The sequence below is a fragment of the Oncorhynchus mykiss genome, chromosome 26, assembly GCF_057628025.1.
Source record: "Oncorhynchus mykiss isolate SJ-2025 chromosome 26, ASM5762802v1, whole genome shotgun sequence".
Taxonomy (NCBI): domain Eukaryota; kingdom Metazoa; phylum Chordata; class Actinopteri; order Salmoniformes; family Salmonidae; genus Oncorhynchus; species Oncorhynchus mykiss.
This window is the reverse complement of record NC_143047.1, coordinates 23,924,748-23,952,500: the sequence shown is the minus strand read 5'-3', so window position 1 is coordinate 23,952,500 and position 27,753 is coordinate 23,924,748. Positions and strand designations below refer to the sequence as shown.

The following is a 27,753-nucleotide window of genomic DNA, read 5'->3' as shown; positions in this document are numbered from 1 at the left end:
AGAGGGAGCGCTTTGGTCAGATGCAGCAGGTCAGGACACACTTCTCCACGGCGTACGAGCTGCCTCTTCTAGCCAGACCTGAGAACTATGCACAGGTAATAATAATTAATAATACAATAATTGAATTTATTTACTGTATATAGCGTTTTTTCAAATGCTCAAATAAAATGCTTAGGCCTCCCGAGTGGCGCAGTGGTCTAAGACAGTGCATCGCAGTGTTGGCTGTGCCACTAGAGATTCTGGATTCAAGTCCAGGCTCTGTCACAGCTGGCCCCGACCGGAAGACCCATGAGACGGCGCACAATTGGTCCAGCATCGTCCGGGTTAGGAGAGGGTTTGGCCGGCAGGGATGTCCTTGTCCCATGATGCACTAGCAACTCCTGTGGTGGGCCGGGCGCAATGCACGCTGACACGGCCACCAGGTGTACGTGTTTCCTCCGACACCTTGGTGCGGCTGGCTTCCGGGTTAAGTGGGCATTGTGTCAAGAAGCAGTGCAGCTTGGTTCGATTGTGTTTTGGAGGACGCATGGCTCTCGACCTTCGCCTCTCCCGAGTCCGTACGGGAGTTGCAGCGATGAGATAAGACTGTAACTACCGATTGGATACCACGAAATTGGGGAGAAAAATAATAATAAAAAGTAATAATGATAATAAATAAATAATAAAAGAATGCTTACATAGTAAGGAGGAAACTCTCCTCAACCACCATCAATGTGAAACACAGCAATCATTTGTGCCATAACGCTCACCAGCCATCAGCTGTCATGGTGGAGAGGTGAGGTAGGTCTTGGAGGAGCAGAGAGTGGGGTTACTTACATCTTCTGGGTGTTACAGACAAAGGATTTGAGAGAGCAGTTCAAGCTGAGGGGGAGGCCTTTCTCTGTGATACATAGACAGATCAGCAGGCCCAGATGAGGCAGCTCCCCTTCCTGTTCTCTCCTCTCTCTGTCTGCCCCCCAGAGAGTGAGGTCAGGCTGGCTCCAGTGACAGGCCAGACACACCCTCACATAGACCCAGAGAACCCCCCCCCCATGTATTATTCATCTGCACAGAGGGTCAGAGGGCAGGTGTGTGTGTGTGATACTGTGGAATGCAGCTCTGTGCACATCTGGCCACTCCATGCGAGCCTCCAGCACCACTACCCCGTCCCCCCATCTCAAACACCCCCACTCCCACATCCCTATCAGCTCCCTGACCACTGCAGCTCTCTCTCTCTGTCCGTGGAGGAGGGTGACAGGAAGCATGGAGATTTCTAAGACAGCCAGGCAAGGTGTTGAAGGACTGAGGTAGGAGGGAAATGTCTTTCCCTTCCACTTATGTACCGACCTGCAGCAACACTCCAATAGGGTTTTCAACGTTCAAATATCAGGCTATGGACAAGTAGACCATAATGTGAACGCTGCTCCACAGAGTTGATAGGTTAATGAATCATTCAAGTCGATTTGACAGACTATGGTGGGTGTCATAGTCTTCTTGATCTTCATAGCCTTCAAAGCCTTTTACCATAAAAGGTCTACCTCATCTTTAGGCCATTGAGCGCGCCGGGCGAAATACCAAGGAAGAGACAAGTGGAAGCTGGTGCACAAGATAACCATTTTTTGGGGGGTGAGCGTTGTAGACTGACGAAATTTACTGAGGAAGCAAAACATGACAATAAATAATTGTACAACTTGTGCTGTATTGCATTAGTATTCTAGGTTAGAACATTTGTTTGTAAACAGGATGTCAAACACACACCACATCCTTCATTCTGCAATAATCATATTCAGTCCACAGAGGGTGTCTGAAAAAACTCACCTGACTGACTCACCCACATAGTTTTGGTATTTAAAGTGACCCTGTCCTCTCTCTGCGTTTCAGATACAGAACCCATCATGGATTGGTGGCGGCAGCGGAGCGTCTCCTGTACCAGGCTGTGTAGTGCCCTGTGACTCAGTCACATCCTGTATGACCCCTCACCCTCACTCCGGCAGCGGCGTATCTGACTTCCTGGGCGTCCCGAACCCTGGGGGTCACATGGGACAGACACACATGGGCAGCCTGTTTGGGGGTCCTGGCATGGGGCCAGGGATCAACGGGTACGATCTGAACAGCATGGACCCAGACCGCAAGTCCTCCAGCATCGCCGCCTTGCGTATGAAGGCCAAGGAGCACAGTGCAGCCATCTCCTGGGCAACATGATGCCTCAACAGCAGCAGGACAGGGGCCTCTGGGAACCCCACCACGTCCAATCCAAGCCAAAGCAGAGAGGGGGGCCAGTCTGTGCTACTATAACAGAAATATTGATAATCTAAAATTATAATGATGATAAAAGCCATAGCAAATTGCTGAAGAGGAGAGAAAAGAGACAAATCTGGACAGTGCACTTCTTTATTTTGTGTCTCTGATGGGAGAGACCAGTGGACATCAGAGATGAACAACAGTCATTCAGTCAGTCAGTCAGGTAGTTAAAGCATGAGGTGAGAGGCAGGAAATCAAGAATCAGACCTATCCTTAAAGAGACAAATGAATTGGTTGCTTGTTGGAAACAATGTGCTGGTTATACAGTAGCTATAAACCATAACACAACAAAAATAACAAAAAAAGCCGAATAGATTTGAACCAATCCCTGCACTTATTCAGTTAATACAGGTAATGCTGTTTGTACAGATATTGAGATGCGTCTGCTAACACACCTGCTAGTGAGAGTCAACAAAGCTTTTTCTGTTCAGGTGTTATTATACTTTCTTGTTTTCCGGTATTTAAATTTGAAGTGTGTATTTCTTTATTCATTTTGATCCTGGTTTTGTCCCAGAATCCCTTGTCCCTTTCTGTCAGACTGTGTGCAACTATTCTCTCCACATAAACTGCAAACTGATATTCACATATTTACGTACATTCGGCCTGATTTGGGTCTGTGTGTACATTTGGGTTTCCTAAGGTCATTTTGGTCAGCTTCACTTCAAGGAGAGGGGTGTAGGTAACGGTCAAGCCCATAGCCGATCCATCTCCGTCAGACTAACTGAAAGAATGCTGATAAAATCAGTCATATACTTCAGTTTTGGAAAGAGGTAAACCATTTCAAAGGTAGCTTACTGTTTCTGGTATGCATGGTCAGCACCAGCATAGTTTAGGTTGGTGCTACCTTCCAACACTTAAATGTCAGATATAAATCCAGGTTTGTTTAAGTGCGGGCAGACAGAGAGCCCTACTTGCACCGCTGATGAGCCATCACTGAGCCAGAGAGGGACGGGGACGAGGAAGTGGTGTGTGTGGGTATGAGAGAGGTGCACAGCAGGCCTGCTGGGGGCTACAGGGTCTGGGAGCACCAGACAGGCTCAGCTCTGTTTGCAGGAGGAGATTCAAAGTGGACATGCCATTTCCTCCCTTGGCATTTCCTCACCTCACATTTCCACCTAGGGAGTTACAGGAAAAGTGCCCTCCAGTCCCATTGCCAGAAATAACACCCAGCGGCAGCCTTGAACAGCAGAGAGGCAGTGTAGATTATATAGACAGTTTTTGAGGGAGGATAATAAAATGGTGACTAATGCCGTCAATGTTGACCACTATCTCTTTTCATGCAAAGCCTCACTATAGTGGGATGGAATTGTCAATGGAGAACCTTTGGTGCTTTTGTTAGACATATTACTTTCTCTCCACACAAAATAAGCCGTCAGTCAGTTTTATACTGGGAACCCCAGGTCTCTTTCCACTTGGAGAAGACTTGTGAAGTGAATCCCTGTGAAACAGTTTGTTGAGGCAGAGGAGGGCTGTGAATTGGCTGCAGGTCATGATGGACTTGGGGGAACGTGTACTGCACAACTTTATTCCATCTCTCACTCACTGTTTATTTTCCTCTTGGAGAGAGCCGTCAGTAGGCACTTAGCAGCTCCACTCTGTTCCAAAACCAATGTGCTCTTATGCATCTCTTAGTCCCAGATGCAATGTATGTATGGCCTTTCGCTGTTAGAGACACATGTAAGTTCAATGCTGAATTTCCTGACGGTGTGTAAAGAATGTGGAGAGGCTACGTCCCATGAGAGAGGTGTCAGAGTAGCAGGCTGTCATAAAGACTGGATAGCACTCTAGCAGAGCTCTGAAAGACCTTATTTCCATGTTTGCATCAACATGATCACTTTACCAATGACAGTAGAGGTATGTTGTTAGAAATTCCTCATTCTCCGCAGTCAGCTGTCCTCCTGACAGCTTTAGTATGACGACTTGAGTTGAGCAGGCTGAATTTTGAGCCTGGCTTCATTAACTCTTTGGCATGGGGTCTGAGCAGGACCATTTCAAGAAAAACCACCAGCATGCCAGGATGAGGATCCGATTACAGCCCCCCGGCAACAAACAGATTCCCCCCCCTCCTAGCCACCCCCCAGCAACAAACAGATTCCCCCCCCTCCTAGCCACCCCCCAGCAACAAACAGATCCCTCCCCCTATAGTCCCCCGTCCCATCCCTGGCAACAAACAGATTCCCCTGTCCCACCCCTTATAGCCCCCCCCCCCCAGGGAACAACCGGATCCCCAGTCCCTGCACCTTAGTGTGGACATGGAACAATGTGGGGGGCAAACTGTATTCCGTGCTTTCAATGGCTCCATGTCACGATTCGCGGAGGTGACAGCAATAGTAGACGTGTTCCATCATCTTATGCATTATGAGCTTTCTGTTTTCCCAAAGGTTCCCATTTGGATCAAGTCAAAACAAAAGGTCTCATAGATTTGAAGCCAAATATGATACCCCATGCACCTTAAGCAGAGAATCCATTTCTAATTCTGTAACACAAGCCTCATTATTTCCCCTTTCACTCGGTAGCTCTGCTAGGATATTGTGGTATGTACGATCCAGGATGAACTGTCAGTATCTACACTAGGTAGCTCTGCTAGGATATTGTGGTATGTAAGATCCAGGATGACCTGTCAGCATCTACAGTAGGTAGCTCTGCTAGGATATTGTGGTATGTAAGATCCAGGATGAACTGTCAGCATCTACAAACAATGGGTCAGAAACCCTTTCCAAATGACGACTCAGATTGGATCCAGTTATACATGGCAGTTCAAGCCTAATGCATGAACATACTGCTGACAACACGGCTTGTCTCTGTGTTTGGAGGTGCTCTTCTGAGATTTGGAGATGGGGCCCCTGTGCTCTCATAGGCCGCTCTAAGGGGTTGCTGGGAGTGCGAACAGGCCACGGCGTTCCGGTGTTCTGGGAAAAGAACAGTGCACACAGCTGCGCTCAGGGGATAAATGCAAAACAAACATGCCTTGCACATGCTTCTCCTCAGCTGTCATGGCTCCATTTTCAAAGAAGCCCCCACACTGCACTAGGGCTCTCCCTCTCGCTCCTCTAGCCGAATGCCTGCCCCTCCGGCACTACGGCCATACACAGCTGCACAGCCAGGCTGCAGCCTTTTTAATTAACACTGGGACATCTGTGGACAGGGATTCTTTCTGGGATTGTGTGACAGAACAGACAGAGCCGCCAGTGGCCCTGTGCTTCAGGTTGGCCTATAGCTGTCTCTGACTAGGGCTTGTAGGGTTTACAGTGCTGGGTTGGGTGCTTCTCAGAGCTCAAACACACATGAAGCTCAGGTCGACACAGAGTTGATTTGTTTACCTTTTTCGACATGTTTTTGAAAACGTTTTAAGTTCTTTATTTATAGACATGTTCTGTTATCTGCAGTTCTCTATGAATTGAGAAGGACAAAACCGAAAGCTCAGTGTTAAAGACTGCAGAAACGTAGAAGCCCATATGAAGCCTTCTTGGATGAATCACAGGTTAATATGTAAATATTCTCTTTCTCATCTACCCTAATCGAGGCACAGCTTGCCTTAGGGCCTTAACTGATTAGATATGCAGAATTTAAGTAGTTGCGAAACAGCTTGTATATCAGCTAATCCTGTTGTAGCCTGCAGGGGTCCCAGTCTGTCCCTCGGTGATGATGTCACCTTTCACACCACCCCTATCATTTCTAATACTACTGAAGCAGGGCAATAAAAATAAGTAAATACTTATTATAATATAAAACTGTGTGTTGTGTGTGCATGTAAAAAAAACAATGTTTTAATGTAAATTGGACTGATTTACAGTAATTTACAAAGACCCTTGAAATGTTACTAATTTGATGTAAAGTATTGCTTTATCTTTGTGAGATACTTGTGGGTTGGTTTTTGAGTGATCCTTCTGAAGGGGGTGGGTGTTCTTGGTTTTTGAGTGATCCTTCTGAAGGGGGTGGGTGTTCTTGGTTTGAGTTTCCAAGTATTTTGAAAGGTTTTTGTGGCTTTAAGCTATATTGTACGCCTTTTTAATTAATGATGGTATACTTTTACTTGTGTTCATGTTCTCATATATACTTTGTGTGAGTTACTATAGTACAGTAAGTTATTGCACTTACATCATATTTTAGAAAATTGTTTTACAAGCATTGAGAGCAAAACTGTTGTTCATCACATACTTATTTAAGAAACACACACACACACAAAACTGCATCAACTACATTTTTTTTAATGGATAACTGAAGTGCAGCTTCAATTGTCACGAGTAATTTCATATAGTTCCCGCCAATTATTTAAAGATCCAGTGCAGTCCAAAACGTGATTTTCCTGCTTTTATATATTCCACACTATGAGGTTGTAATAATACTGTGAAATGGTGAAAATCATAATGGACTTTTAGTGTAAGAGCTGTTTGAAAAGATTGCATGAAATGCCAGCCTGTTGTGGTGGGATGGAGTTTTGGTCTGCCTGGTGTCAACACCAGAGTTACAACCTGCTCTGCCAATAACAGCTGGTGTTGTTCTCCCCTCCCCATTCAGACCACTCCCAGACAGTCGAGCAAAATTCTCACTTCAGAAATTGCTCTTTGCTAAGAAGTTATTTTTGCTTCTTTTTGACCATTTGAATTGAAATAACAGTAAGGTACTTTACTGTTACCCTGAAATAATTCTATATTGCGATTAAAAAGGCTGCATTGGACCTTTAAACAAACAATAAAACACATTTAGTCAAAGAGGTCAGAGCTCTTTGACAAGCTTTCTATGCTGTTGTGTGGTGGGAATGATGCTACTGCAGAAGGATTCCTACTCTCACGGAAACATCCTACATTTAAAGACTGGGATGTTTTTAGGATGGCAAGACTCAGAGGAGTCATTAAGAGTAGCAGTTTTCACAATGTCCTGCAGCAATGGGCAACACATGTAGTAACGTGTGTGGAGATTTTGGGGATTCTGGTGTTCTGTTTTTACTGATGTCTATATAAATTAGGATGGAGGGGTGGGAGGGCCTTCAATAAAAATCTAGTGTAAAAAAAGAAACGCGTCCATCTTCTTGCATTTACATATCATCTACCTCATATGTACCATGATTGCATCAGTTGCAGTGACAGCCTAAAATCCCTCAGTATTTCAGACATGAGGGATGAAATGAGACCTCCTAACCTCCAAGAATGTCACGCAGTCGACAAAAATACTAACAGCGTTCCTTTGAACTGCTGACATTGTACAGGGTGGATTAGGGAGCGTGTATTAACAGGTGACAGGCGAGGCTGAACAGTGGTGCTGCACACGGCCTGGCTGTCACAACAGCCCTGGTCAGACATGGGCTTTCACCAAATCAAAATGAGGACAGAGAGCGTGACTGACACAGAGGCTTGCTACTGGTGACTGTGCATGAGAAAACCACTCCAATAAACATGCATACAACATCGTCATCCACATCTAGAACACTTCCGATTACGTTTTTTTCAACTTCCTCTGTTCTCCAGTAGCTGAATTTCCTCTTCACTTTGCTCCTCAATTCATGCACCTTGGTTGGAGTCCGGCAGCACCATTGTTCCTTTCTTTAATCCCAGGCCAATGAAAAACATCTTTATTTAGCATGTATTTCTTCACTAAGTCATATTTATATATATTTTGGGACACATTTATCACAAACAACAATCCTTACACAAGTAAAAAAACAAAACAAAAAAGGCAATATTGACATTTTAAAAAGTGTGTGCTGACAAACTTGAAATGCTTAGGACATTCCTTTAGAGAGATGAGCAAGCCTACACAGACTAACAGAAAGATAAAACAAAAAGAGACATCAAAATTGGGGAGTTGTACAACCTGGTGCCTACATCTCCATGAAGCAGACAGTCCAATGTCACCGCATCAGTTACAGTACCTTCCCTACTATACCAGACTAGATGTTACTGCAATAGTTCATTATGAAGCACAACACTTTATAAAAGGTCATTCAAATGTCCAGATACCGGTCATTCTTTTGAAAAGTGTTAGCAGTAGAACAGTTGGCAGTAAATATATAGTGTACATATTATTTGCGATATATCCTCTATGCAGAGAAAGCGGACCATACACCTCTGCAGTGCTCACACTAAACAAATAAAAATTGCTCATGCCATGAAATGACCTTAGACGAGAAGCGCCCTCTAACACTACCTTGTCTCATATTATTTATCATTTTAAAAAATTCATCAGTTCGAGATAAATGACATGGGATATATTATCTCTACTGTTCAGCATATTACACAACTGCTGTGTTTGGCAGACAGCAGCGGCAGACAGCAGCGGCAGACAGCAGTCCTGACTCACATGTAGCACCGGTGTGATTTATATACACTGACCCCAGATCAGCCAAAGAGCCCACGGGGCCTCTGGTTCAAATACAGCAGCAGTGGACATACACAGACTTGTCATCTCTCAGTCGCACAGTAGATTCTGTCCAGCCAACCAATGAGCACACACACCTCATCTCTCAGTCGCACAGTAGATTCTGTCCAGCCAACCAATGAGCACACACACCTCATCTCTCAGTCGCACAGTAGATTCTGTCCAGCCAACCAATGAGCACACACACCTCATCTCTCAGTCGCACAGTAGATTCTGTCCAGCCAACCAATGAGCACACACACCTCATCTCTCAGTCGCACAGTAGATTCTGTCCAGCCAACCAATGAGCACGCACACCTCATCTCTCAGTCGCACAGTAGATTCTGTCCAGCCAACCAATGAGCACGCACACCTCATCTCTCAGTCGCACAGTAGATTCTGTCCAGCCAACCAATGAGCACACACACTTCATCTCTCAGTCACACAGTAGATTCTGTCCAGCCAACCAATGAGCACACACACCTCATCTCTCAGTCGCACAGTAGATTCTGTCCAGCCAACCAATGAGCACACACACCTCATCTCTCAGTCGCACAGTAGATTCTGTCCAGCCAACCAATGAGCACGCACACCTCATCTCTCAGTCGCACAGTAGATTCTGTCCAGCCAACCAATGAGCACGCACACCTCATCTCTCAGTCGCACAGTAGATTCTGTCCAGCCAACCAATGAGCACACACACCTCATCTCTCAGTCGCACAGTAGATTCTGTCCAGCCAACCAATGAGCACACACACCTCATCTCTCACCACTTCTAATTCAAACCAGTATTTAGGAAAGGAAACAATACAGGCTCCCAACCCCACACCACCCTACAGAGAACAACAACCTTCCAGGTTCTATATGGACAGAGATAAACTCTTCTATGTCTCCCCTGAACTAGAAGATGCTGGGTATGTATGGGTGTCTGGGGGTTGCTGGGCCACAGCCCTGTCCGGTCAGAGACTGCCGATGTTGGGGAAACTCTTGAGCTTCTCTGGGAAGTCGTCCTTGTAGAGGACTGGGTCTGCACGGTGTTCCACTACCTTCAGGGGCATGGTGCCGAACACCGACGCAAACTTGTTGATGCACTCCGATCTGGGGAAATGTACAGAAGTTACCGGCGTTAACATTGAGGCAATCAACCACAGGAAAAATACAAATAAAACACGTTCAGATATTGTATGTCCACTACTACCTCTATGAATATTGATTTGGCATATACACACCATTTCTAGAGTAGCTAGGCGATGAGCATGCTCAGTGCAGGACGTACCTCTCTACCATGTGTGTCTGGTCCAGGGACAGACCGTCAATGGCTGTGCACTCAGGACACTTGAACTTCTTCCTTGGGGTCACCTAAATGGAACCAGGACATTGAGCTTTACAAATCTACCATTGCTACACAACTAAGAAACATACAGTACAGAATCTACTGTGTGGTGAGATCAAATCCCTGTGCTGATGAGACAGGTCTAATACCGTCACAGTACTGCTTAAAGGGATACTTCGGGATTTGGGCAATGAAGCCCTTTATCTATTTCTCCAGATGAACCTGTGGATACCGTTTTGTCTCTGCATGCAGTTTGAAGGATGTTGCCAACTAGCTTTAGCGCAATTGCTAGCATGCAAGTAAATACCATAGAATTACAATCATTGTGCTAATGCTAGTTAGCATTGGCTTGCAAAACTACCTCCAACTTCCTTCATACCGGAGACAGAGACATACAAATGGTATCCATTAGTTCATCTGACACTGGGGAAGTAGATTAAGGACTTCATTGCCCAAATCCTGAAATATCCCTTTAAGTTGCAGTTCTCTAGAATGTGATAAACCCATTAGATGAAGTCATGCTAGTTGTGACAGCAGGTCCAGCAGTGGTTGTTGCAGCAGAGTGTGATTGAGGGCTGTTGCGCTGAGGGAGGATGTTGTGCTGCTGTATACCTGAGTGGTCATTAAAAGGCCACGGCATGCTGCTTGCATACCGAGGAGAAACAGCTGTATGCTCATTAAAGGGGTGATGTATGGCCTTCCTCTGTCTCACCCACCCCACCAGTCCATCTTACTCCAGACAGGAGATCAGTTCTGAGGAGGACGTGTGGGAGATATGTGGGGTGGGGGGGGTAGCCTACTGCGGGCACAGAGGGAGGGAGTAGGCATGGCTTTGACGGTGGGGTGAGTGAGCCCTGGTGAGCTTAGGAAAACATAGTCGGAGGAGGAGTGGCAGTCAGTGACACCCAGATAAGAGAGGTTAAGGTTGGGCTTTAGGGGCGGCCTCTGCACCTGGACACGGTCACTGCGTGGTGGAGGTATCAGGGGGCACAGAGGGGTGAGAACTGATCAGAGACAGAGTCTATCAGGACAGGAAGAAACAAATGTTTCTGCATTCTGGGAGTTGGAGTTACAGCCTTCAGCTTCCTGATATGTGGTGCATGTTGTAGTACTGCTCCTAATGAGATATTAACATAGCTCCGTCCCAAATGCCACCCCATAGGGCTCTGGTCAAAAGTAGTGCACCATTATAGGGAATAGAATGCAATTCGGGACGCAAGCCATGGCTCTGGTGAACATACAACATTGAATTTGACCCCCTAAGGACCTAATGTCAGCATAATGGGTTGGGTAGGACTGTTGTGTTCAGGTGGTGGGACAACGTTGTGCACTGTTCTGTACCTTTATGGGGGCCTTGCCAGTGATGTTGGCCACCAGGAAGTTGATGGCGATATCCTCACAGTTCATATGAGCATCCACCCAGTTCTTGATGTCTCCTGGCATCTTGTAAGTGTACAGGTAGTTGAAGTACTGGAAAGGAAAGAAGCCAGTGTTACTCAACATCAAAATCAGCAAGCAGTGGAAACTACAAGCAGATAAATAGTGAAATACATGTCATCCTACTCACTGGTGACATGATAAATGAGTCTAACCTCTGAAAAGAGGGATGTGTTTTCTCAGAAGTACTTGCTTTGAATCAAAAGGAAAGCTTTTGGTTGACAGTGAGACAGATAACCTAACCTCACCTATGACTCTTCCATCCTCTCTCTCTCTCTGTGTGACCTAACCCTGCCCCCTCCCCATACTGGGCCTGGCAGGGGGACAGAGGGAGGAGGGGCTTCTGTCTGAGGCTAACCTTGTGGTAGAAGGCTGCTCCAGTCAGAACCATGGACACCTCGTTGGTCCACTCGGACTCGTACTTCCACTTCCCCATCTCGTGGTCCCACAGGTGGAGCCGACCCGGGTACCCCACCAACCGGTCTGGGAACTCCCTCCACACCTGAGGGACATGGCGGGGGAAAGAGACGGTTAGACACAAATTACAGGTTTTCCAGGAATTTGGGGAAAGTTCCAAGTTAATGGAATTTGGCAACACTAAAAACATTCCAAGTAGCCTCCTTTCACTTTCTTCAAGGTAGTGCTAGAAGACCGCTATCACGGAGATACTTTGAGCCCCAAAGTTCACTTTAAAGAGATGAAAGCTACAGGCCCTCTCTGTGATGGGCAGAGAAGTGTGTGGAGACTGGATACCGGAGCCCAGCAGCGTGTCCCGCTATCGGACCCAGCGAGAGGCAGTAGTGCCAGACAGCCTTCCTTCCCCACAGCAGCCTGCCTCTCATTTCATGTCATTATCCTCAAATTGTCCTCAATTGTCTCAATAGGTCCTAAATGCCTTCAGGTGAGTGCCAAGCTGGGCTGTAGGCATGGACAGCATCAGCTCTGGCCTGTCACCATCTGTCACACATCAAACATATCTCCAGCACCCGGCAGCCGCCTCACATATAGCCTTACTGGAGGCTGACTTAAGCTCCCTGGATGAGTTTAAACTCTGGGGTCAGCTCTAAGTGGCCTGTGTTTACCTGCCAGTATGAATGCACTCAGCCCAAGGTCAAACATTTGGGGTGACATCTCCCAGGCGTGATACAGGGTATCCTCTCTCTCACCTCATAGCCAAACTGTAGTTCATCAGACGTCAGCATGATGATGTCATCGTCGATGGCCAGCACGGCCTCAGTCTCGATCTCGTCGTAGGGGAAGAAGCGGTTGCTGAGCTTGTTCTCTTTGGTGCGCACCACCTTGAGAGGCGCGGCAATCTTCGGCCATAAAGAATCTAACCGAGGGATAGAGACCAAGGGAATGAATGATAAGACTACATTATACAGACAGGTCAGAGAATCTAACCGAGGGACAGAGACCAAGGGAATGAGTGATAAGACTACATTATACAGACAGGTCAGAGAATCTAACCGAGGGACAGAGATCAAGGGAATGAGTGATAAGACTACATTATACAGACAGGTCAGAGAATCTAACCGAGGGACAGAGACCAAGGGAATGAGTGATAAGACTACATTATACAGACAGGTCAGAGAATCTAACCGAGGGACAGAGACCAAGGGAATGAATGACAAGAATACATTATACAGACAGGTCAGAGAGTCTAACCGAGGGATAGAGACCAAGGGAATGAATGATAAGACTACATTATACAGACAGGTCATAGAAAATCCATTCTATCAATGCAATGGAGGCCTTGGCAAACGGGTCAGTTAGCATTGTGTGCTACTTGAGAAGCTGCAAGACATTAAGCAAACTGTGAAAACTACTTCCACACATTCCAAATCTGACAGTATATATTGCGTCACCCACCTACACCTAAGACATCAAACCAGACTTCTAGTTTTCTAGGTCAAACTAACATCTAGACTTCAGTTGGAGAGGTGTGGAGTTGGGTTGCCATCAAGGGAGACGTTTCAAAATGGCAATCCTAGTGGAAAGTACACTAGCAGTAAAACTACAATCACTGACTCGAATCGCAACGCCAACTTGAATCATGTGCAAGCCTGACCACACCAAGATTCCTCTCAAGGCAGAGCAACAAAGTTAGCTTTTTTAAAAGTAGTGTTTAGTGAGCTTGGGAAGTGTCCATGGCACGGAGCAGTCAGACAGATGGCACAGAATGTGTCACCCCATTAAGGCTCTAACTGGGGCCTGACAAGCAGGCAGCGCTCCCACCGACGAGCTCTGAACGTCTCCACACTAAACTGTCAACGGGAGAACTGCTGTGATATATTCAAGGGCTTTCTTCTCTCTCTCTCTCTTTCCTCCTCTCTTTTCCAAAGATGAGCTGGGAGATGTGTGCAGTGCAGGGTGAAATCTCCAAAACAAAGGTTAGTAGCTTAGCTCTGATTTAGCCTGGAATCCTGCTGCAATCCCCATCTCTCCTGTAGTTACCTCGACCTTCATGCTCTGCAGCTCCATAACTGTCTTTGACCAATGTGAAAAACAGGTTTCTTCAGGTCATAATGCTAAGATTGTATGAGTGAACAAATAAACTATGAAGTTAATCATGACAAACAAACACAGTACAATCTCTGTGCATGTCAGAAGCACAATCAGGCCTTGTGAGGATGAGGAGGAAATCCGTCCTCATCCCAAGCAGAGACCCTGAGTTGACCCATGAACGGCCCCTTGTTAATTCTAATGGGTCACAAAGCTCTGGCCAGGCTCCACTGACGCCTCTAATCAAAGGCAACACTGGGCCATTAGAGTGAGCTTCAAAGTGGCTCGCTGCTTCATTACATTACACAACTCTATGCAGAGGACAGATTTCATTCCCTGCCGTTCCCTGAGCTGTCAGTGTTAAGGGGCGCCATAAACAGCCGCATACCTAAATCGCCTTGTTAAGAGGAATCATTAGAGCGAAAGCCACAATAAATAATGACTAATATCAGCTTACTCTGAAACATCTCTAATGGGCTCTAAATGAGGGCTGTGGCAGGAGGACAGACAGGCAGCACTAGCAGAACACTGCACACTGTTTGATGAAGTGGAGTGTCTGTAGTGGACAGTATATCAACATGAATGAAAGGCCTCTACGTCGTCTGGCTTGCCAGTACTGAGGAGACCTGTTGACATCGGAAGGTTAGAATGAGGTGGCTGCTGCAGCACCGAGTAGGGAACCAGTTTCCTGATTCTCAACACGAAGCAAAGCCAGAGAGAGGTTTGGCTCCAGCCTCGAGCATGTCATGCTTTTCAGGGTCTAAACTTATAGAGAGACGGGTCTTGGCTGCTGAAGCTATCATCACTCATCTGGTTCACATCAAGAGCTCCATCTTGTGTATTAAACCATGGCATGGTGAAATAACCACTTCTTCTCACATCAAGTTGGCAGTTAACATGGAGTGTTCAGCCACTTTCCCATTCCTTGTGTGTATCGATCTGCCAACTTCAGTCGATCTCTAAACAGAGATAACATTTTTTGGGATTCTATGATAGCTATGAAGTAAGGCAATCTAAACAGAACACCAATATCCCATCTTTGAACATCCAACAAACATCCAACAAAGCATCATCGTTGTCACTGAAAAGGTTAACTCATGAAAACTCCTATTGCTGGTGTGCTTGTTTAAGGGTAATATTTGAATCAATAATGGGTTTAATGAACAATATGGGGAAGGGAGGGTTAGAATCAGAGGTGTATTCATGAGGAACCAAACAGAAGAACATCTACCAAAATGGAGAGGGACTACCTAAACCTGTCCAATAAGAAACGTATTTTAGTTTCAGCCCCTCAAAAAAATTGATTTTGCAAAACGTTACGCTACGGTGTGTGCTAATGAATACAGCCTAGGGCTCACCTTCAGGGGGACTCTTGTTCTGGTTGTTCCACACCACCAGTAGCTTGGCCAGGCTGGGAACCTTGGAGATCTCAGTGATGACCCGGAAGAGGCTCTCGATACGGTCGTAGGTCAGCACCACAGCAGTGAACCCTGGGGACCTCGGTGGGATGAGAGGCAGGAACAGAGGGCTGTTCACACTCGACCACTTCTACAGAGGACAAGAGACCAAAAAGGTTAGTCACGCTCTCCTACAATGCATGTATGTATGCCTTCATTTGTCTGCCATCCTGGCCTGTGACATGTTTTCCATCGTGATTTAAGCTGCCATTCCATTGCTTGATTCAGCAGTGAAGTCACCTGCAGTGATTGCCATACAATGGCTTTACTAGGGAACAGAAATAATCTATTAATTCATTTGAAAGATTAATAGACTCACAACCGGGAATGCCAAGCACCCAGCGTGAAGTAGTCTGGAAAGCCAAGCACACTAAGAAACGAGCGGTAGCGGAGCTGTTTCAGGAGCACAGCTTAGAGAGTGTGTAATACAGAGACAAAGAGCTCCACCCTCATCTCAGGTACATGTGTAAGTTGAGTCCACACACTGACTTGGCAGTCTTGGCCTCTCCTGCTGTTTCTACACTGCTGCTTTGGGATATTATAAGTGACGTTTTGTCATGAAGCTCTGGTGAGCGCCATGCAGCAGAGGTCCAGATGAGTTTTAGTGGGGAGAGAGAGAGGGGGGAGGCAGGGGAGAGAGAGAGGGGGGGGGGCAGGGGGGAGAGAGAGAGAGGGGGGAGGCAGGGGAGAGAGAGAGAGCGAGAGGGGGGAGGCAGGGGGATGCAGGCGACGGTGTCGGCGACTGTCTACTGCCAGTGTGGGACTTGGCTCCTCTTCCTGGCCCCGTCTTAAAATGGCCCGTTAACTCTGGAAGATGCAGACCCTAGCCTAGATCAAGTGACGCTGTAAAATAAAATACTGGCAGTGCAGAGAGCCCTATGATGCAGTGACACACACAAGGAGACATAATATATATATATACACACACAATGGGACAATGAGACACTCAATCCAGACCTCTGAACTAACATATAGACAACTGACATTTTGAGTAACGCGATTATACAAGAGTAACAATATGTCAACATGTGACACAGGAGACTCACTGCAGTAGCTTAAAGTGCTCTACAATGCAGGTTCTCTCATCTACAGGGTCAACTTCAACGCGACCGTTCTCTGTTAGCAGGAGCATTATGTTGACTGGATGATGTGGTTTTAACCCTTAATTAACTGTCAAACACTACAACAGTAGCATTTTCAAATAAAGGAGGTTGCAGCTGACTTAATCAACTGTACCAAAGGTCCCCCAAAGCCTCCAGACCTCCACTAGAGACATGTGCTAACCTCATAGGGAGGGATTGGAGATTTGAAATAAAAGTGTGGGCTTCTTGAAGTGCTTCTCTGTTCTGCTGCAGACAGGTGACCACAGACAGACTGGTGTTTCTGTGGCTCTTCCAACAGCGTCCACCATGTCTGTCACCATAAACATGGTCACCTCATATACCCTACATCAGTCAGTGCTCACCAATAAAAATAAAAAAGCTCAACTTTACTAGCAAACGGAAACTTCTCTGGGGTGGTGTGACACTGACATACAAGCAGAGGGGGAAATAATTAAACTAAACACGGTGACACATTAGTGGTGAGATGAAGAGGAAAAGGACAACTTAAGTCATTTGTCAGATGACATAAACAAGATGAAAGAAAGACAGCCACTTCTCCAATGTTAATGAGCCCAGTTAAATTTAGTTTACTGCTTACAATGATCAATTTACACAAAAACGGGATGATGCAGCCATTTGGGTGATTTAGGCTATACATTATTGTGGTGGTGTTAGGAAAAGTAGATTGACGCAAATCATTGTAAACATAGAGAACAAGATGGCATTTGAGTGTTTGACAAACAGTGTTTTCTCCACAATAACAAATGATTTTCAATGGCAATGTGGAAGTAGCAGCAGCTCCAGTGATGACTGGAGGCAGGTCCATCTAGCCAGCAGGGGGGCTTTGATTTGTGTGGTTTGTGATGATTGCCTAACAGTGATTAATGGAGAAGCAGAGATGGTGAAGCCGTCACATCTTCAAGAGTCCTGATATGAGCACATTCACAGTGCAGGCTTCGTCTGCGCTCTACCAGTGAAGGAATCGTCTGGCCAGGTTTCTTGGCCCATTTAAACCACTGAACAAGCCCCGACTTAGCCTAAATTCAAACATTAGATGTCCCCTAATGGTCAAGGTCAAGTTTAAGAAATAATCAGTTGCCATTTTCCAAGAATACACATTCTATGAAAGGTGTAATTAATTGGACCGACACCACCCTTTTTAGCAAACCACGGTGCATTGTTTAGTGTGCACCCAATTGTGTGTTCACACCGTTCCAAACTAAGGGAGAAAACACACCAAAGCTCAGAAGACAAAAACACTCCAAACCAGTCTGATATGAAAGCCCCCTACGGTACAAAGCCTCCTAACCTTCAGGCACCTTTCAGAGGCTGAACAGGTGACTACCATGGATTACCCGTTTCGCCGAACAAAAAGCATCCCGTCTGTCCCTCCCTAGCCTGAAAACCCTTCTAAAGGCACTGCTACTAGCAGAGAGCCTGTGAAATGTGCTTTCAATTATGACCCCGAACGAAGGATACAGAACAGCAGAGAAAAAACAACTGCTTGATTTATTTAGTGTCCTGTTCCAATTCTGCTCGATGTGTTTCCACTGAATACGTAGAGATAGCACTTCTCCAGCATTGGAACGGTAACAGGTCTGTGGCCCTGCACAACTAACCTCTTGTGAGCAGGGGCTGAGACAGCACACCTAAATGATGACGATTGGTTGGGAAAAAAGGCAGACAGGAGTCTGACAGAGAGAGGTGGGTAATGTCAAGTGTAACTGTTGCTTAACCAGCTACCCACTCCAAAGAAAAAGGCAATACTAGCTGTGATTGAGCAGTTGGCTAGAGTAGAAAGTAATTAGTCTTGAAGAGCTTTGAATTACTCCGAGAAGCCAAGTGTTGTAAACATACCTTCAGTCAGAGTCAGCTGACTTGTTCAGACCAACATATCACAAACCATTGGTAGGACTGTCCAATAAGAGGAGGAACATGGGCCACAGACAGACAGACAGGACGGAGGGCGGAGCTGCATGTGATGTCTTTGGGGACTGCAGCAGATCAGGCAGGGCTGATTAACAGCCCCTGAGAGGTGATAGCTGAGCCAAGCTGTCTGCATCCCCACACTCCCACAACCACAGAGAGGTTACTTACACACACACACACACACACACACACACGAACACTCCTTAAACCGTGTTCTCTCACACATACACAATGACTCAAACACTAAGGCATGTATTTTTCACCGCACTGGAGGCATCCTCCCAGTGCAGAACTGCTGACACAAACACACTGGCTGTTTCAGCAGTACTGGGTGTTTACCAAGCAGCCAAAGACCGCTAGACTACATGTGTGGAGAAAGGGACCTATAAAGAGGAAGCTGGCCTGCCACCCAGCCGATACACTGGGAAAGACTTACCTGGGAAAACTGTCATATCTGTCACTGAGGGAGTCAGTCACTGTGTTTTTCTGTTTTGAGAGGCCAGCACAGTAGTGTCAGGTCACACATCAATACCAGACACTGCAGACTGCACCCCCATAAATATGACTCGTATGTCTAAGAAGATTCAGTGGTTAACCGCAGTAAAAAACAATAACATTATTAGTGGTGTAGGCTAGAGGGGCATAGATTATAGCAGGCTCCAATGGAAGACTGAGGTATCCAATCATGTTAAAACACATCTAGCCTAAAACGCATCTTTCCACTCTTTAAAGACCTAGCAACTAGAGGATTACTCACCACCACAGGGGGGTTGTTCCACTGTTCGTAGGTGCGGGCAGCATAGGGGTAGATGCGGTCATTGATGATCTGAAGCGTTGTCATACCGATGGCCTTCATGGAGCTGAAGTAAGCGTCCCAGAACCAGCGGGCCTGAGGAGAACAGAGTTGTTTTGGAGTAAAAACATATGGTCTGGGCCCTGGACAAACAGACAAGTTGTCATGAACATGAACACACATTCAGAAGGCATCCCAGTGACTGGAGAACAGGAAGGACTGCTCTAGATGGTTAGAATCTCTAACAGCATCTGTCCTACAGCAGGCCAAGACCTTCTACAACTCACCTGACTTTCAAAGCACAGGGCAGCCAAATATCAACCTGGCCAGTGGTTCCAACCTCTTTCTGCTACTGTATTTTACTCTTCCAGTAGTACCCCCTCATGTGTATTTTTACCAGTAGACCTATGGTCTCATGAGTCTTCTCAAGTACCCCCAGTGGTCCTAGTAAACCTGGTTGGGACCCCCTGCTTAAGGCCCATTGGGACTATAATACATGTTTGATCCAAGATGTATGCAAACTATGTACACATCTACTTTTAGTTTTCACTACTAGTCCATGGTAACAACAAGGAGCATTACAGTGCCCGAGGGGAAGGTGCAGCCTAGCAGTCAATCATATTTCAATGCAGATGTTACTAGTACAACATCCCCAGGTAGCACCCCAGCTTCCTTGGTGCTCCCCTCCCACTGATCCATTAGGAGACATCAAGGGACAGCTATGGAGGGAGAGGAGCCCATAAGAGTTAATGATCATTAAAACAGAACTGTCTCCTGCCAGGAGGCACCATGTCAGTGTGACCTGACTCCAACTCAGCAGGTCCTAGGTGACCCTGAGTGCAGCACACTTTAACAAGCACATGTCGGAGGTCCATACTGGATCCCTCAACTCCAACTGACATTTGACTGGTTAGCCAGAGCACACCCCGGAAACTATTCGCACAGCCAGAAACTCAAGATATTAATAGCATATTTGTTGGGTGAGAATAAGACCCCCAGCTGAAGACGATCTCCTCTGTTTTGGATTAGGAGCAGAGGAGGATCAAGCAACAAATAGACAACAGCAACAACAGTGCACAAAAGGAAAACTGCAATGCAGCAAACACAGTGATAGCATTGGCTGCTACAGCTTAGCCAATGAGCCAACCGTTTTGCTAGAGCTGTGGTAGTCTTGGCCTGGCTACAGGGCTCTGTCCTTCCATAGCAGTGGAGCAGCTTGGCCTGGTGTTTTTGTTGTCGTATAGTCCAGAGAGCTCTCAGCAGCACATGAGAAGGGACCAGCCCCCACTCCACACCCCCATCCTTAGTCCCCTTTAACACAGGAGAAATACAAAAACAGCGTTTATTTTTATGGAGGGGGTGAGGAGTATTCAAAAAGACTTTCTAATCTCAGGGGAACCCAACGGCCCATAAATCAGCCAGTGATGAAAGTTTCCTTTCCGACCGGGAGGAGGCAAAAAGCAAACTGCTCCGGCCTAAGAGGCCCGCTCCGCCCCCTCCCAGCGCCTGCAGGAATTTTTATGAGGGAAGAAGAGACGGAGTCACAGCAGAGAAAAAGGGCAGAGGGGTCTGCTTCACTGCAGCACTGTCGTTCCCTTCCTCTAACATACAGCGCTGGACTAAGGAGACTGAACTCTCTTTGAGGTGTTCTTGGACTTGGACCATAAACAACATCCATCAATTCAAAACTGATTTGGTTAATCTAGGCTACTGAAACTAAAATAAATGTAACTACTTGCACCTCTTAATAAGATATAAATATTGTAAAAGTAAAATTGTCATGGTGAACAATTACTTAGCACAAACTTGCTTAGGAGGACATTGTAGTATTACCACAATGACAGACAACTGATCATCAATAGTGGTTCCTGTGGGACTGAGAAATCATAATAATAGCCAGAATTTCACGACCAGGGTCAAGGGAATGACCCAGTCCACCATCTCTTTCTCTAGCTATACTCTGCTGTCCGTCAACTCCTTTTAGACAGGGAGGGTTCAGACAGGATTACATTGGGCTTGGTACTATAGCTGCAGCCCTGTGATTGACAAGTACTAATTTCAGCTGTACTGATCTAACAAAGCATGTATTCTATTCCTAGGGTCTGATACAAACAAGGCTCAGAGGAAAGCCTCAGGTGACCACCACTAACATTTAGCAGCTGTTAAGCACTTAGGTCCCAAATTGTGAGCTATGTGGATACTACCACATCAAATGTTGAAATCCTTTTTTTCTCCTGAAATGATGCTGCTGGCTACTGATGGATTAGGAGTTTTACATTTGACCTTAGTTGTGAGGCCCTGTATAAGTGAGACAGAATGTCTCCTCAATTATCCAATTATCATTCAATTCAGGACTTAGTATATCATACAGATAGTCAATCAAAGCTGACACAGTCATCATGAGTAAGGCTGTGTTATTCTGATCTTTTTTCCACTAATTGGCCTTTTGACCAATCACATCAGATCTTTTTCACAGCTGATGTGATTGGTCAAAAGACCAATTAGTGGAAAAAAGATCAGCAGTGTGTATTTTAGGCATACTAGCCATATGGTCAGAGACCTTTTAAACCCATAAAGGACTGAAGATGACAGTGTGGAATTCAGAACCACTGAGGAGGGAAAGGCAGTTAGGCTCTCTGTTGTACAGTGAGTAAATACTTCACTTCAGCTCTTCAATAAGATCAATCAGAAAAAAATATATATCTTCCTACAGCTCTTAGAAAAATTTAAGGGAAGAAAAAATACATAATTTTGCACACGTCCAAGTGAGTTAGAGTTGACAATGTGTTGTCTATACTATTGACAATGTCAAGTCTTTATGGGGGACCAACTCAGTGATTCCCAGTGTCCTCTCCTCTCCAGCCAGTGAATGTGAGTGAGGAGTCTCTCCAGATGTGTACAGGTGTGGACTGATTTGGAATGGGCTCTACGGCGCCCCATAAATCCTGGATAAGATGGGCCTTTGTGCTCCGGCCCCACCCCACCCGTACACGTCCTGAGCCCAGCTCCAACACCCTCCTCCAGTCAGTCCTGCAGGGGCCACAGGCACGCGCATGGCAGTGACATACCTACGCCTCACGTTCCCCTGGCTTAAGATGTACTCACTACTCAACTCAGACCAATATGATTTGGTTGTGTTCCTCTGATCTCCAGTGAATTGATACAATGTTTATTATCAGTATTTTTTTTTACTCCAAACAAACTACAATCCTTATCAGTCCTCATCTCTACTGAGAACCTTTTCCTGACAGGAAGACAACTGATTACACATCTCATTACTAAATTCCAAGCCCTAGACACAGACAAACTGTCAGAGAAACACTAAGAGCAGTGGATAAGCATTTCAGATCCCCACAGCTACAGAGACAGGAGGGGGAGCCTCAAGGGAAGACATGTTCAAGGCTTGGCGAATGAAACAACTCCAACAGGGTTTCTGAGCTGTGGGGCTGATATGTCTGTTTGGCCAGTCTAATTGGTAAATGGACTAGCGTTGATACAAGGGAATGAGAAACAGCTTGGACGTGCAGAGCTCTCTGAGGGCTTTCACTTCTGTTTATTGAGGCTCAGTTGGACCAGTGAAAGGAGGGGATTTGTCATTGATTTGGCGCGACTGAAACTAACACTGAAGAACCTTTATTAAGAGCTTTTTAATCAAGATTGGGAACATGACGAGACAATCCAAACAGACAACAGGACAGAAACTCTCATCCTAAGGGCCCATTACAACGTGTCTCTCACCCTTCAGTCTGCCTGTGTTATGGCTTCCATTGGGCCGACAGTGAGGCACGCGTCTCCCAGGTTGGAATGGGAGCGTGAATGTCACAGCTCCTTTGACCCCGTCTTCACACTAACTTAACCTGAGAGGGCCGGAGGCACTTTCTCCTGAGGCGTATTCATCTGGAAATAGACTATTACTACAACTCTATAAAGACTGCATTTCCCTATATGTGCATAGAAAAATCCCCAGGAAAGGGATTCAGTCTATTTGAATGTTCGCTGAAGAAAAGCTGTGATCTGACTGTCACCTGTCTTTGCATCTCCTCCACCTGCCTGTGAGGGATACTCTTCAAGATGGTGTACATCTCTGGGAGCTTCTCCTCTGGAATGACCACGGATGCCCTGTACAATACACACACACACACACAAATGTCAGTCAGTATCAATGGCAAACACGGCCACTGTTATTAAACTAGATCAGAAATCCCAATACGAGCTCAGAAAATCTAATGCAGAGATATGTGTTGAAGTTGGAGTGAGATCATGAGCAGTGTCTTTAGCAGACCTCTTCCAGTCGAGGACCTCAGAGAAGGGCAGGATGTAGGAGTCTGCTAGGATGACAGGGACACAGCCAGCCTGCAGCACATCACTGAGGGTGGCCTGTCCCAGCCGAGCCCCACGCAGCACCACACAGAACGACGACTCCTGGGGAACACAGATTACCACGAGGTATTACAGTATCATAGCCATATCAACAGTACATAGTTTAATGACATAGCCGTCGCCAAACTAAGAAAGCTTAGACGGGTCAAAAACAGACTAACACAATATTAGTGAGCAGCTTGTGTTTGGTCAAATGACTGCATGAACTGTCGATGTTGCCTCCCATATGGAAGAGTTTAGGGTGGGGAGGGCAATGTCATGGTGGACCAATTACAGATGTTAAAAGTATACAAGCAGGCAACCTAAAATATTATTCTAAAATACAGGCATCACTTATAGCGAACCTTTCCAATATCAGAGGTGGAGAAGGGGGGTGCTTTCACTGAGATTCTGCCACCACACCATCAACCTCCACCCCTCTAGTACCTCTCCTTGGTGGGACGTACCCCAGATGTGCGGCTATGCTGCACCCATACCAGATGATAAGCACACTTCCTGTCTAGACAGGCCAGAGACGGGCTGGAGATGCACTCTGAGCAGACAGACAACGCAGAGAGGCACACTGGCTGACTGACTGCCACAGGCATTGTTGTAGTTTCCCAGGTATACTCTGCATAAAGTTACCCACATAGATAGACTGCTAACTCTTAGAGATGACCTACACAGCTGAGCAGAGCCCTCTTAAATGCATTTAAGTCAGATCTGCATGGTCATTATCAATGTTAAACATCAATTTCCCCCTAAGCTGTGTAATGTCTACAAGTGTGTGTACATGTTAGTCTAAATGGTAGCAGGTCTCTGTGTGCGTCTCACCTGGAGGATCAGGGGGTAGTCGAACACCTGGCCCTTGTAGCAGCGTTTCCTCGCTGAGGCGACTCCCTGAGAGAGGTTGCTGCACTTGTCCAGGAGGAGCAGAGCCTCCCCGTTCTCCTCCTTCAGCCTCTCCAGCTCTGCCCGGTACTCACGGTGGATGGCCGTCTGAGACGACAGAATGAAGTAGCGCCGGGGCCTGCAACGGGACGGGGACACCATTAGAAACAATGTAAATCTCTGTGGTCGATGGTGACTTTAAAAGATAACTTCCCAAATGTTCCCACTGTCACATGAAGTGAGGATGCCTGTTGTCTTGCTTGAGGAAGCGATAAGAGTCCTAATCTAGGTGCGGAAGTGTGGGCGGTGGTGTTGCTGCTCACCCAGGCTGTCTCTCGGGCAGCTCTACGTCTGCAGACAGAGGGCTGTACACAGGGATGCTGACGTCATAACCCTGCCTGTAGGTCCACGTGGAGAAGCCTCCCCCTGCAAGCAGAGCCCTATAACACACGTATCCAATGTTACACCACTGTCACATAGGCTTACTTAGTTAAGACGGAGAGAAGAGACAGCTATACAGAACTTTGCAGCAAGACAATACATGACAGATGTGCAGATACCCTGGCTGTTTCTTGTCATATCTGCTGAACAACGCTATTGAGTAACATGAAGATTAAGAAGTATTCACCTGGACAAAAATAGGCTGCCTAAACCTCATCCTTTTGGAGATGTGTATATGTAATGGTTACATGAGAACTGACGAACAATCTTTATGGCGTCCTACCTGTGGATGCAAGGACAACCTCACGCACACACACTGGCCTATATATACACACACACAGCTGGTTCTGATGAGGCCCCACGCCAAATGGAGCACAGCTGGATGAGCCCAGGAAATTCCCTACAGCTCCAGATAAGTGTTCATCGTCTCAGGGCTTTCGGTTCATAAAACCCACCTTTTCCACCCAAAAGGAGCGAGCAGCCAAGAGCAAGGCTGGGAAACATGGCCTCTCTCTGTGGCAGTAAATACCAGGAGATGAGGATGTCTGCCCGCTCAAGGCCGCTAGAGGTTCTGTCATCTCTGGACTACTTTTAAGTAGTACGTTCATCTTAGTTGAATATTTTTCAAGCCCCCCTGTAATTATATGCAAGTACTGTAGTTGTGTTGGAGATAAGATGGAACTGAATCTGGATTAGCTAGTCAAGTCAAACTACAAAATATGGAGCGAAAAAACTAATTTAATAAAAACTATGAGTCAATTTAACAAAAATAAAAAATGTATAAATCTCTGAACATAACATCAGACTAAAGGACACGGAAAGAAAACTGAAAGCTAAGATAACGCCATGCTTCCCTCTAGTGGTGGTCTTGGTAGAACAATATGTGCCTGGCAGTAACTCTGCTAACAAACACTGATTATTCACGCTGGAGTAAATATTAGCTGGAAGTCAAGGTTGGTTGATGAACAAAAAAACAATAATGTGAGTTTATCCAACTATGTTCATTGTAATTGACTTTCATTTTTCCTGTGCTGGGTTTATTAAGGTTACCTGTCTCTTGGTACATCAAGGGCTGTGTTGTAGTCTGGAGGTCCTCCAGGTAACATGTTGAACAGAAGGTGGTTCATCCCTTTGTCCCACCTGGAAACAAACATCTTTAGGGGTCAAAAACCGACAAATGTGTGCACTTAGATATCTGAAATGGGCTGATAGATCAATGTGGTAGATGAGAGCGGGGGAAGGATGAATGACAGAGGGTAAAGAAGGATAAATACATATGAAGAGAACTCCCAGCTTCGGGTGGAGGAGATAACAGTGCGACCCGAGCAGTGTGCAGGAAAGGTTACCTGGGGAGCATGGCCAGAGCCTGGGCAGTCTCCCGGATGCGCAGAGAGTTCTGATTGAGCACATCAATAGAGGGCACGAATAGGCATGCCCTGGTGACATCATCAGTGTAGAACTCACTGTCGGAGATGGCACTGAGCAGGTCATTGTATTCTCGAGACAGGCCTGTGCTGCTGATTGGCACTCCTCCCTCATCCACAAAACGCTGCAGAGGATAGATGTACACCTGCCAGACAGAGGGTCATTTATGATGGTCCACTTTAGCTGCTGTTGGTTCAAAAGACAAGGTTCAGAGACTAACAATAGCAGATGAAACTAACTTCACGTATCTGTAATTTGTGACATGTGATGATGGAAACTAGGCACACCTTGATTCTATTCTTAGGGTTGTAGCCACATCGATACACATCAAAACAAGTGTGCATTCTGCAGCTAAGGTCCCCTCTCTCAGGAATAGGGTTGGAGACAGGCAGTTGGACGAGAGGTGCATCGTGCACGCTGCGTCGGTCCAGGCTCCAGTCTGCCGTTGATTCGATGGAGTGTGGCCAGAACTGGAACATCCCTGTGGCGATGAGTCCCAACAGCACCACAGAGAACAGGGTGATGTAGTAGATGCGGTGCTTGGTTTTCATCCGTGGAATCAGAGCCGGGCCCCGTGAACTGTACTTTCCAGACGCGCACATGCTGAGCCTGACCATTCAACAATTTTGAGAGAGACAGAAATAAATATATGGCTCCTGGTCCGTTGACACACTGCCAGGGTATGTATCAACAGTCTAAAATGACTTCCTCTCCTAGATGAAATGAAGCCATGTTGGACTACTGTTACAGCAAGAAATAAACAAGTTACTGTAACGTTACTTGGCCTTGCCTAAAAGAGCCAATCAGGTCTCTTTATAAAAAACTACGTAACGACTTTAACCCAGTGACCGCTTACAACATTAGCTGTCAATCAAAGGCATTCTGTGAGGTAAAACTAGCTAACGATAACAGGCTAAACTGAACAACTATCTAATATAACTTAAATACACTGGCAGCAAACTCAATTTAGCTAGCAGACTGGTTGACGAGTTAGCTATATTGACGATCAATGAAAACTTAATAGATTCGCGAAAAGCAACTAGTTTAGTCGGCGTTTATTATAAAATACCAACTATATATATAGTGTATGTAGCTAGCTAACATCACACTTCTCATGATAAACTGAAATCTTGAAAAGTAAAAACAAGTGGCCAGCTAGCTTCAAGCTTAACTAGCTAGCATGTTTATGCAGCAGACTTCGATTTGATCAGTAAACTTACATTCACGCTTGACCGGTGCGAAGTCGATCACAAACTGTTAATTCATACCCTCTTCTTAGCTAAGCGGCAAAGCCATAATGTATAGTTTTTATACATTTAACGTTAGGTAGATAACATCAATACCGTTTAATTAGCTATCGTGTGAATAATTTGATTTCCGGAAGTGGAACTCTTCTTCGCCTGTCAGAAACCCGTGGGCGACTCTGCATGCACTGGCTATAGTCCC

The 27,753-nt window shown here is 46.0% G+C and overlaps 2 protein-coding genes across 6 annotated transcripts in view; one reads left to right on the top strand and one right to left on the bottom strand.

Moving 5' to 3' along the window:
* LOC110506670 (homeobox protein aristaless-like 4) overlaps nucleotides 1–7,296 on the top strand; it is a 26,635-nt gene extending 19,339 nt beyond the window's left edge. The window contains exons 3-4 of the mRNA XM_021586461.3: nucleotides 1–95; nucleotides 1,861–7,296. The exon at nucleotides 1–95 is cut by the window's left edge and continues 34 nt beyond it. Coding sequence (XP_021442136.2) covers nucleotides 1–95; nucleotides 1,861–2,181 — 416 coding nt within the window. The 3' untranslated portion in view covers nucleotides 2,182–7,296. The remainder of the gene's footprint in view (nucleotides 96–1,860) is intronic.
* On the bottom strand, nucleotides 6,469–27,753 carry LOC110506669 (exostosin-2). 5 transcript variants are annotated; one of them, XM_036964478.2, is made up of 15 exons: nucleotides 27,528–27,753; nucleotides 26,595–26,916; nucleotides 26,229–26,452; nucleotides 25,933–26,022; nucleotides 24,765–24,881; nucleotides 24,385–24,580; nucleotides 23,474–23,613; nucleotides 23,217–23,310; nucleotides 19,156–19,287; nucleotides 15,268–15,457; nucleotides 12,571–12,737; nucleotides 11,763–11,906; nucleotides 11,309–11,437; nucleotides 9,911–9,993; nucleotides 6,469–9,732 (listed from the first exon to the last, which is right to left on the bottom strand). In XM_036964478.2, coding segments are annotated over exons 1-15 (2,169 nt in total). In that variant the 5' UTR covers nucleotides 27,530–27,753; the 3' UTR covers nucleotides 6,469–9,593. The 5 variants fall into 5 exon arrangements, 4 of the variants coding, with proteins under 4 accessions (XP_036820373.1, XP_090078612.1, XP_036820372.1 ...); XM_090222486.1 differs by having other exon boundaries at nucleotides 26,229–26,493; nucleotides 27,528–27,720; XM_036964477.2 differs by lacking the exon at nucleotides 27,528–27,753 and having other exon boundaries at nucleotides 26,595–26,924.

Bases quoted from the DNA above. Each gene is read 5' to 3' on its own strand.
- LOC110506669 (XM_036964477.2), bottom strand. From the start codon at position 26,924: ATGGTCAGGCTCAGCATGTGCGCGTCTGGAAAGTACAGTTCACGGGGC. The intron at 26,453-26,594 runs GTGTGCCTAGTT...TCTGTCTGGCAG, and splicing joins ACCCTAAGAATAGAATCAAG to GTGTACATCTATCCTCTGCA. The intron at 11,907-12,570 runs GTGAGAGAGAGG...CATGTCCCTCAG, and splicing joins AACTACAGTTTGGCTATGAG to GTGTGGAGGGAGTTCCCAGA.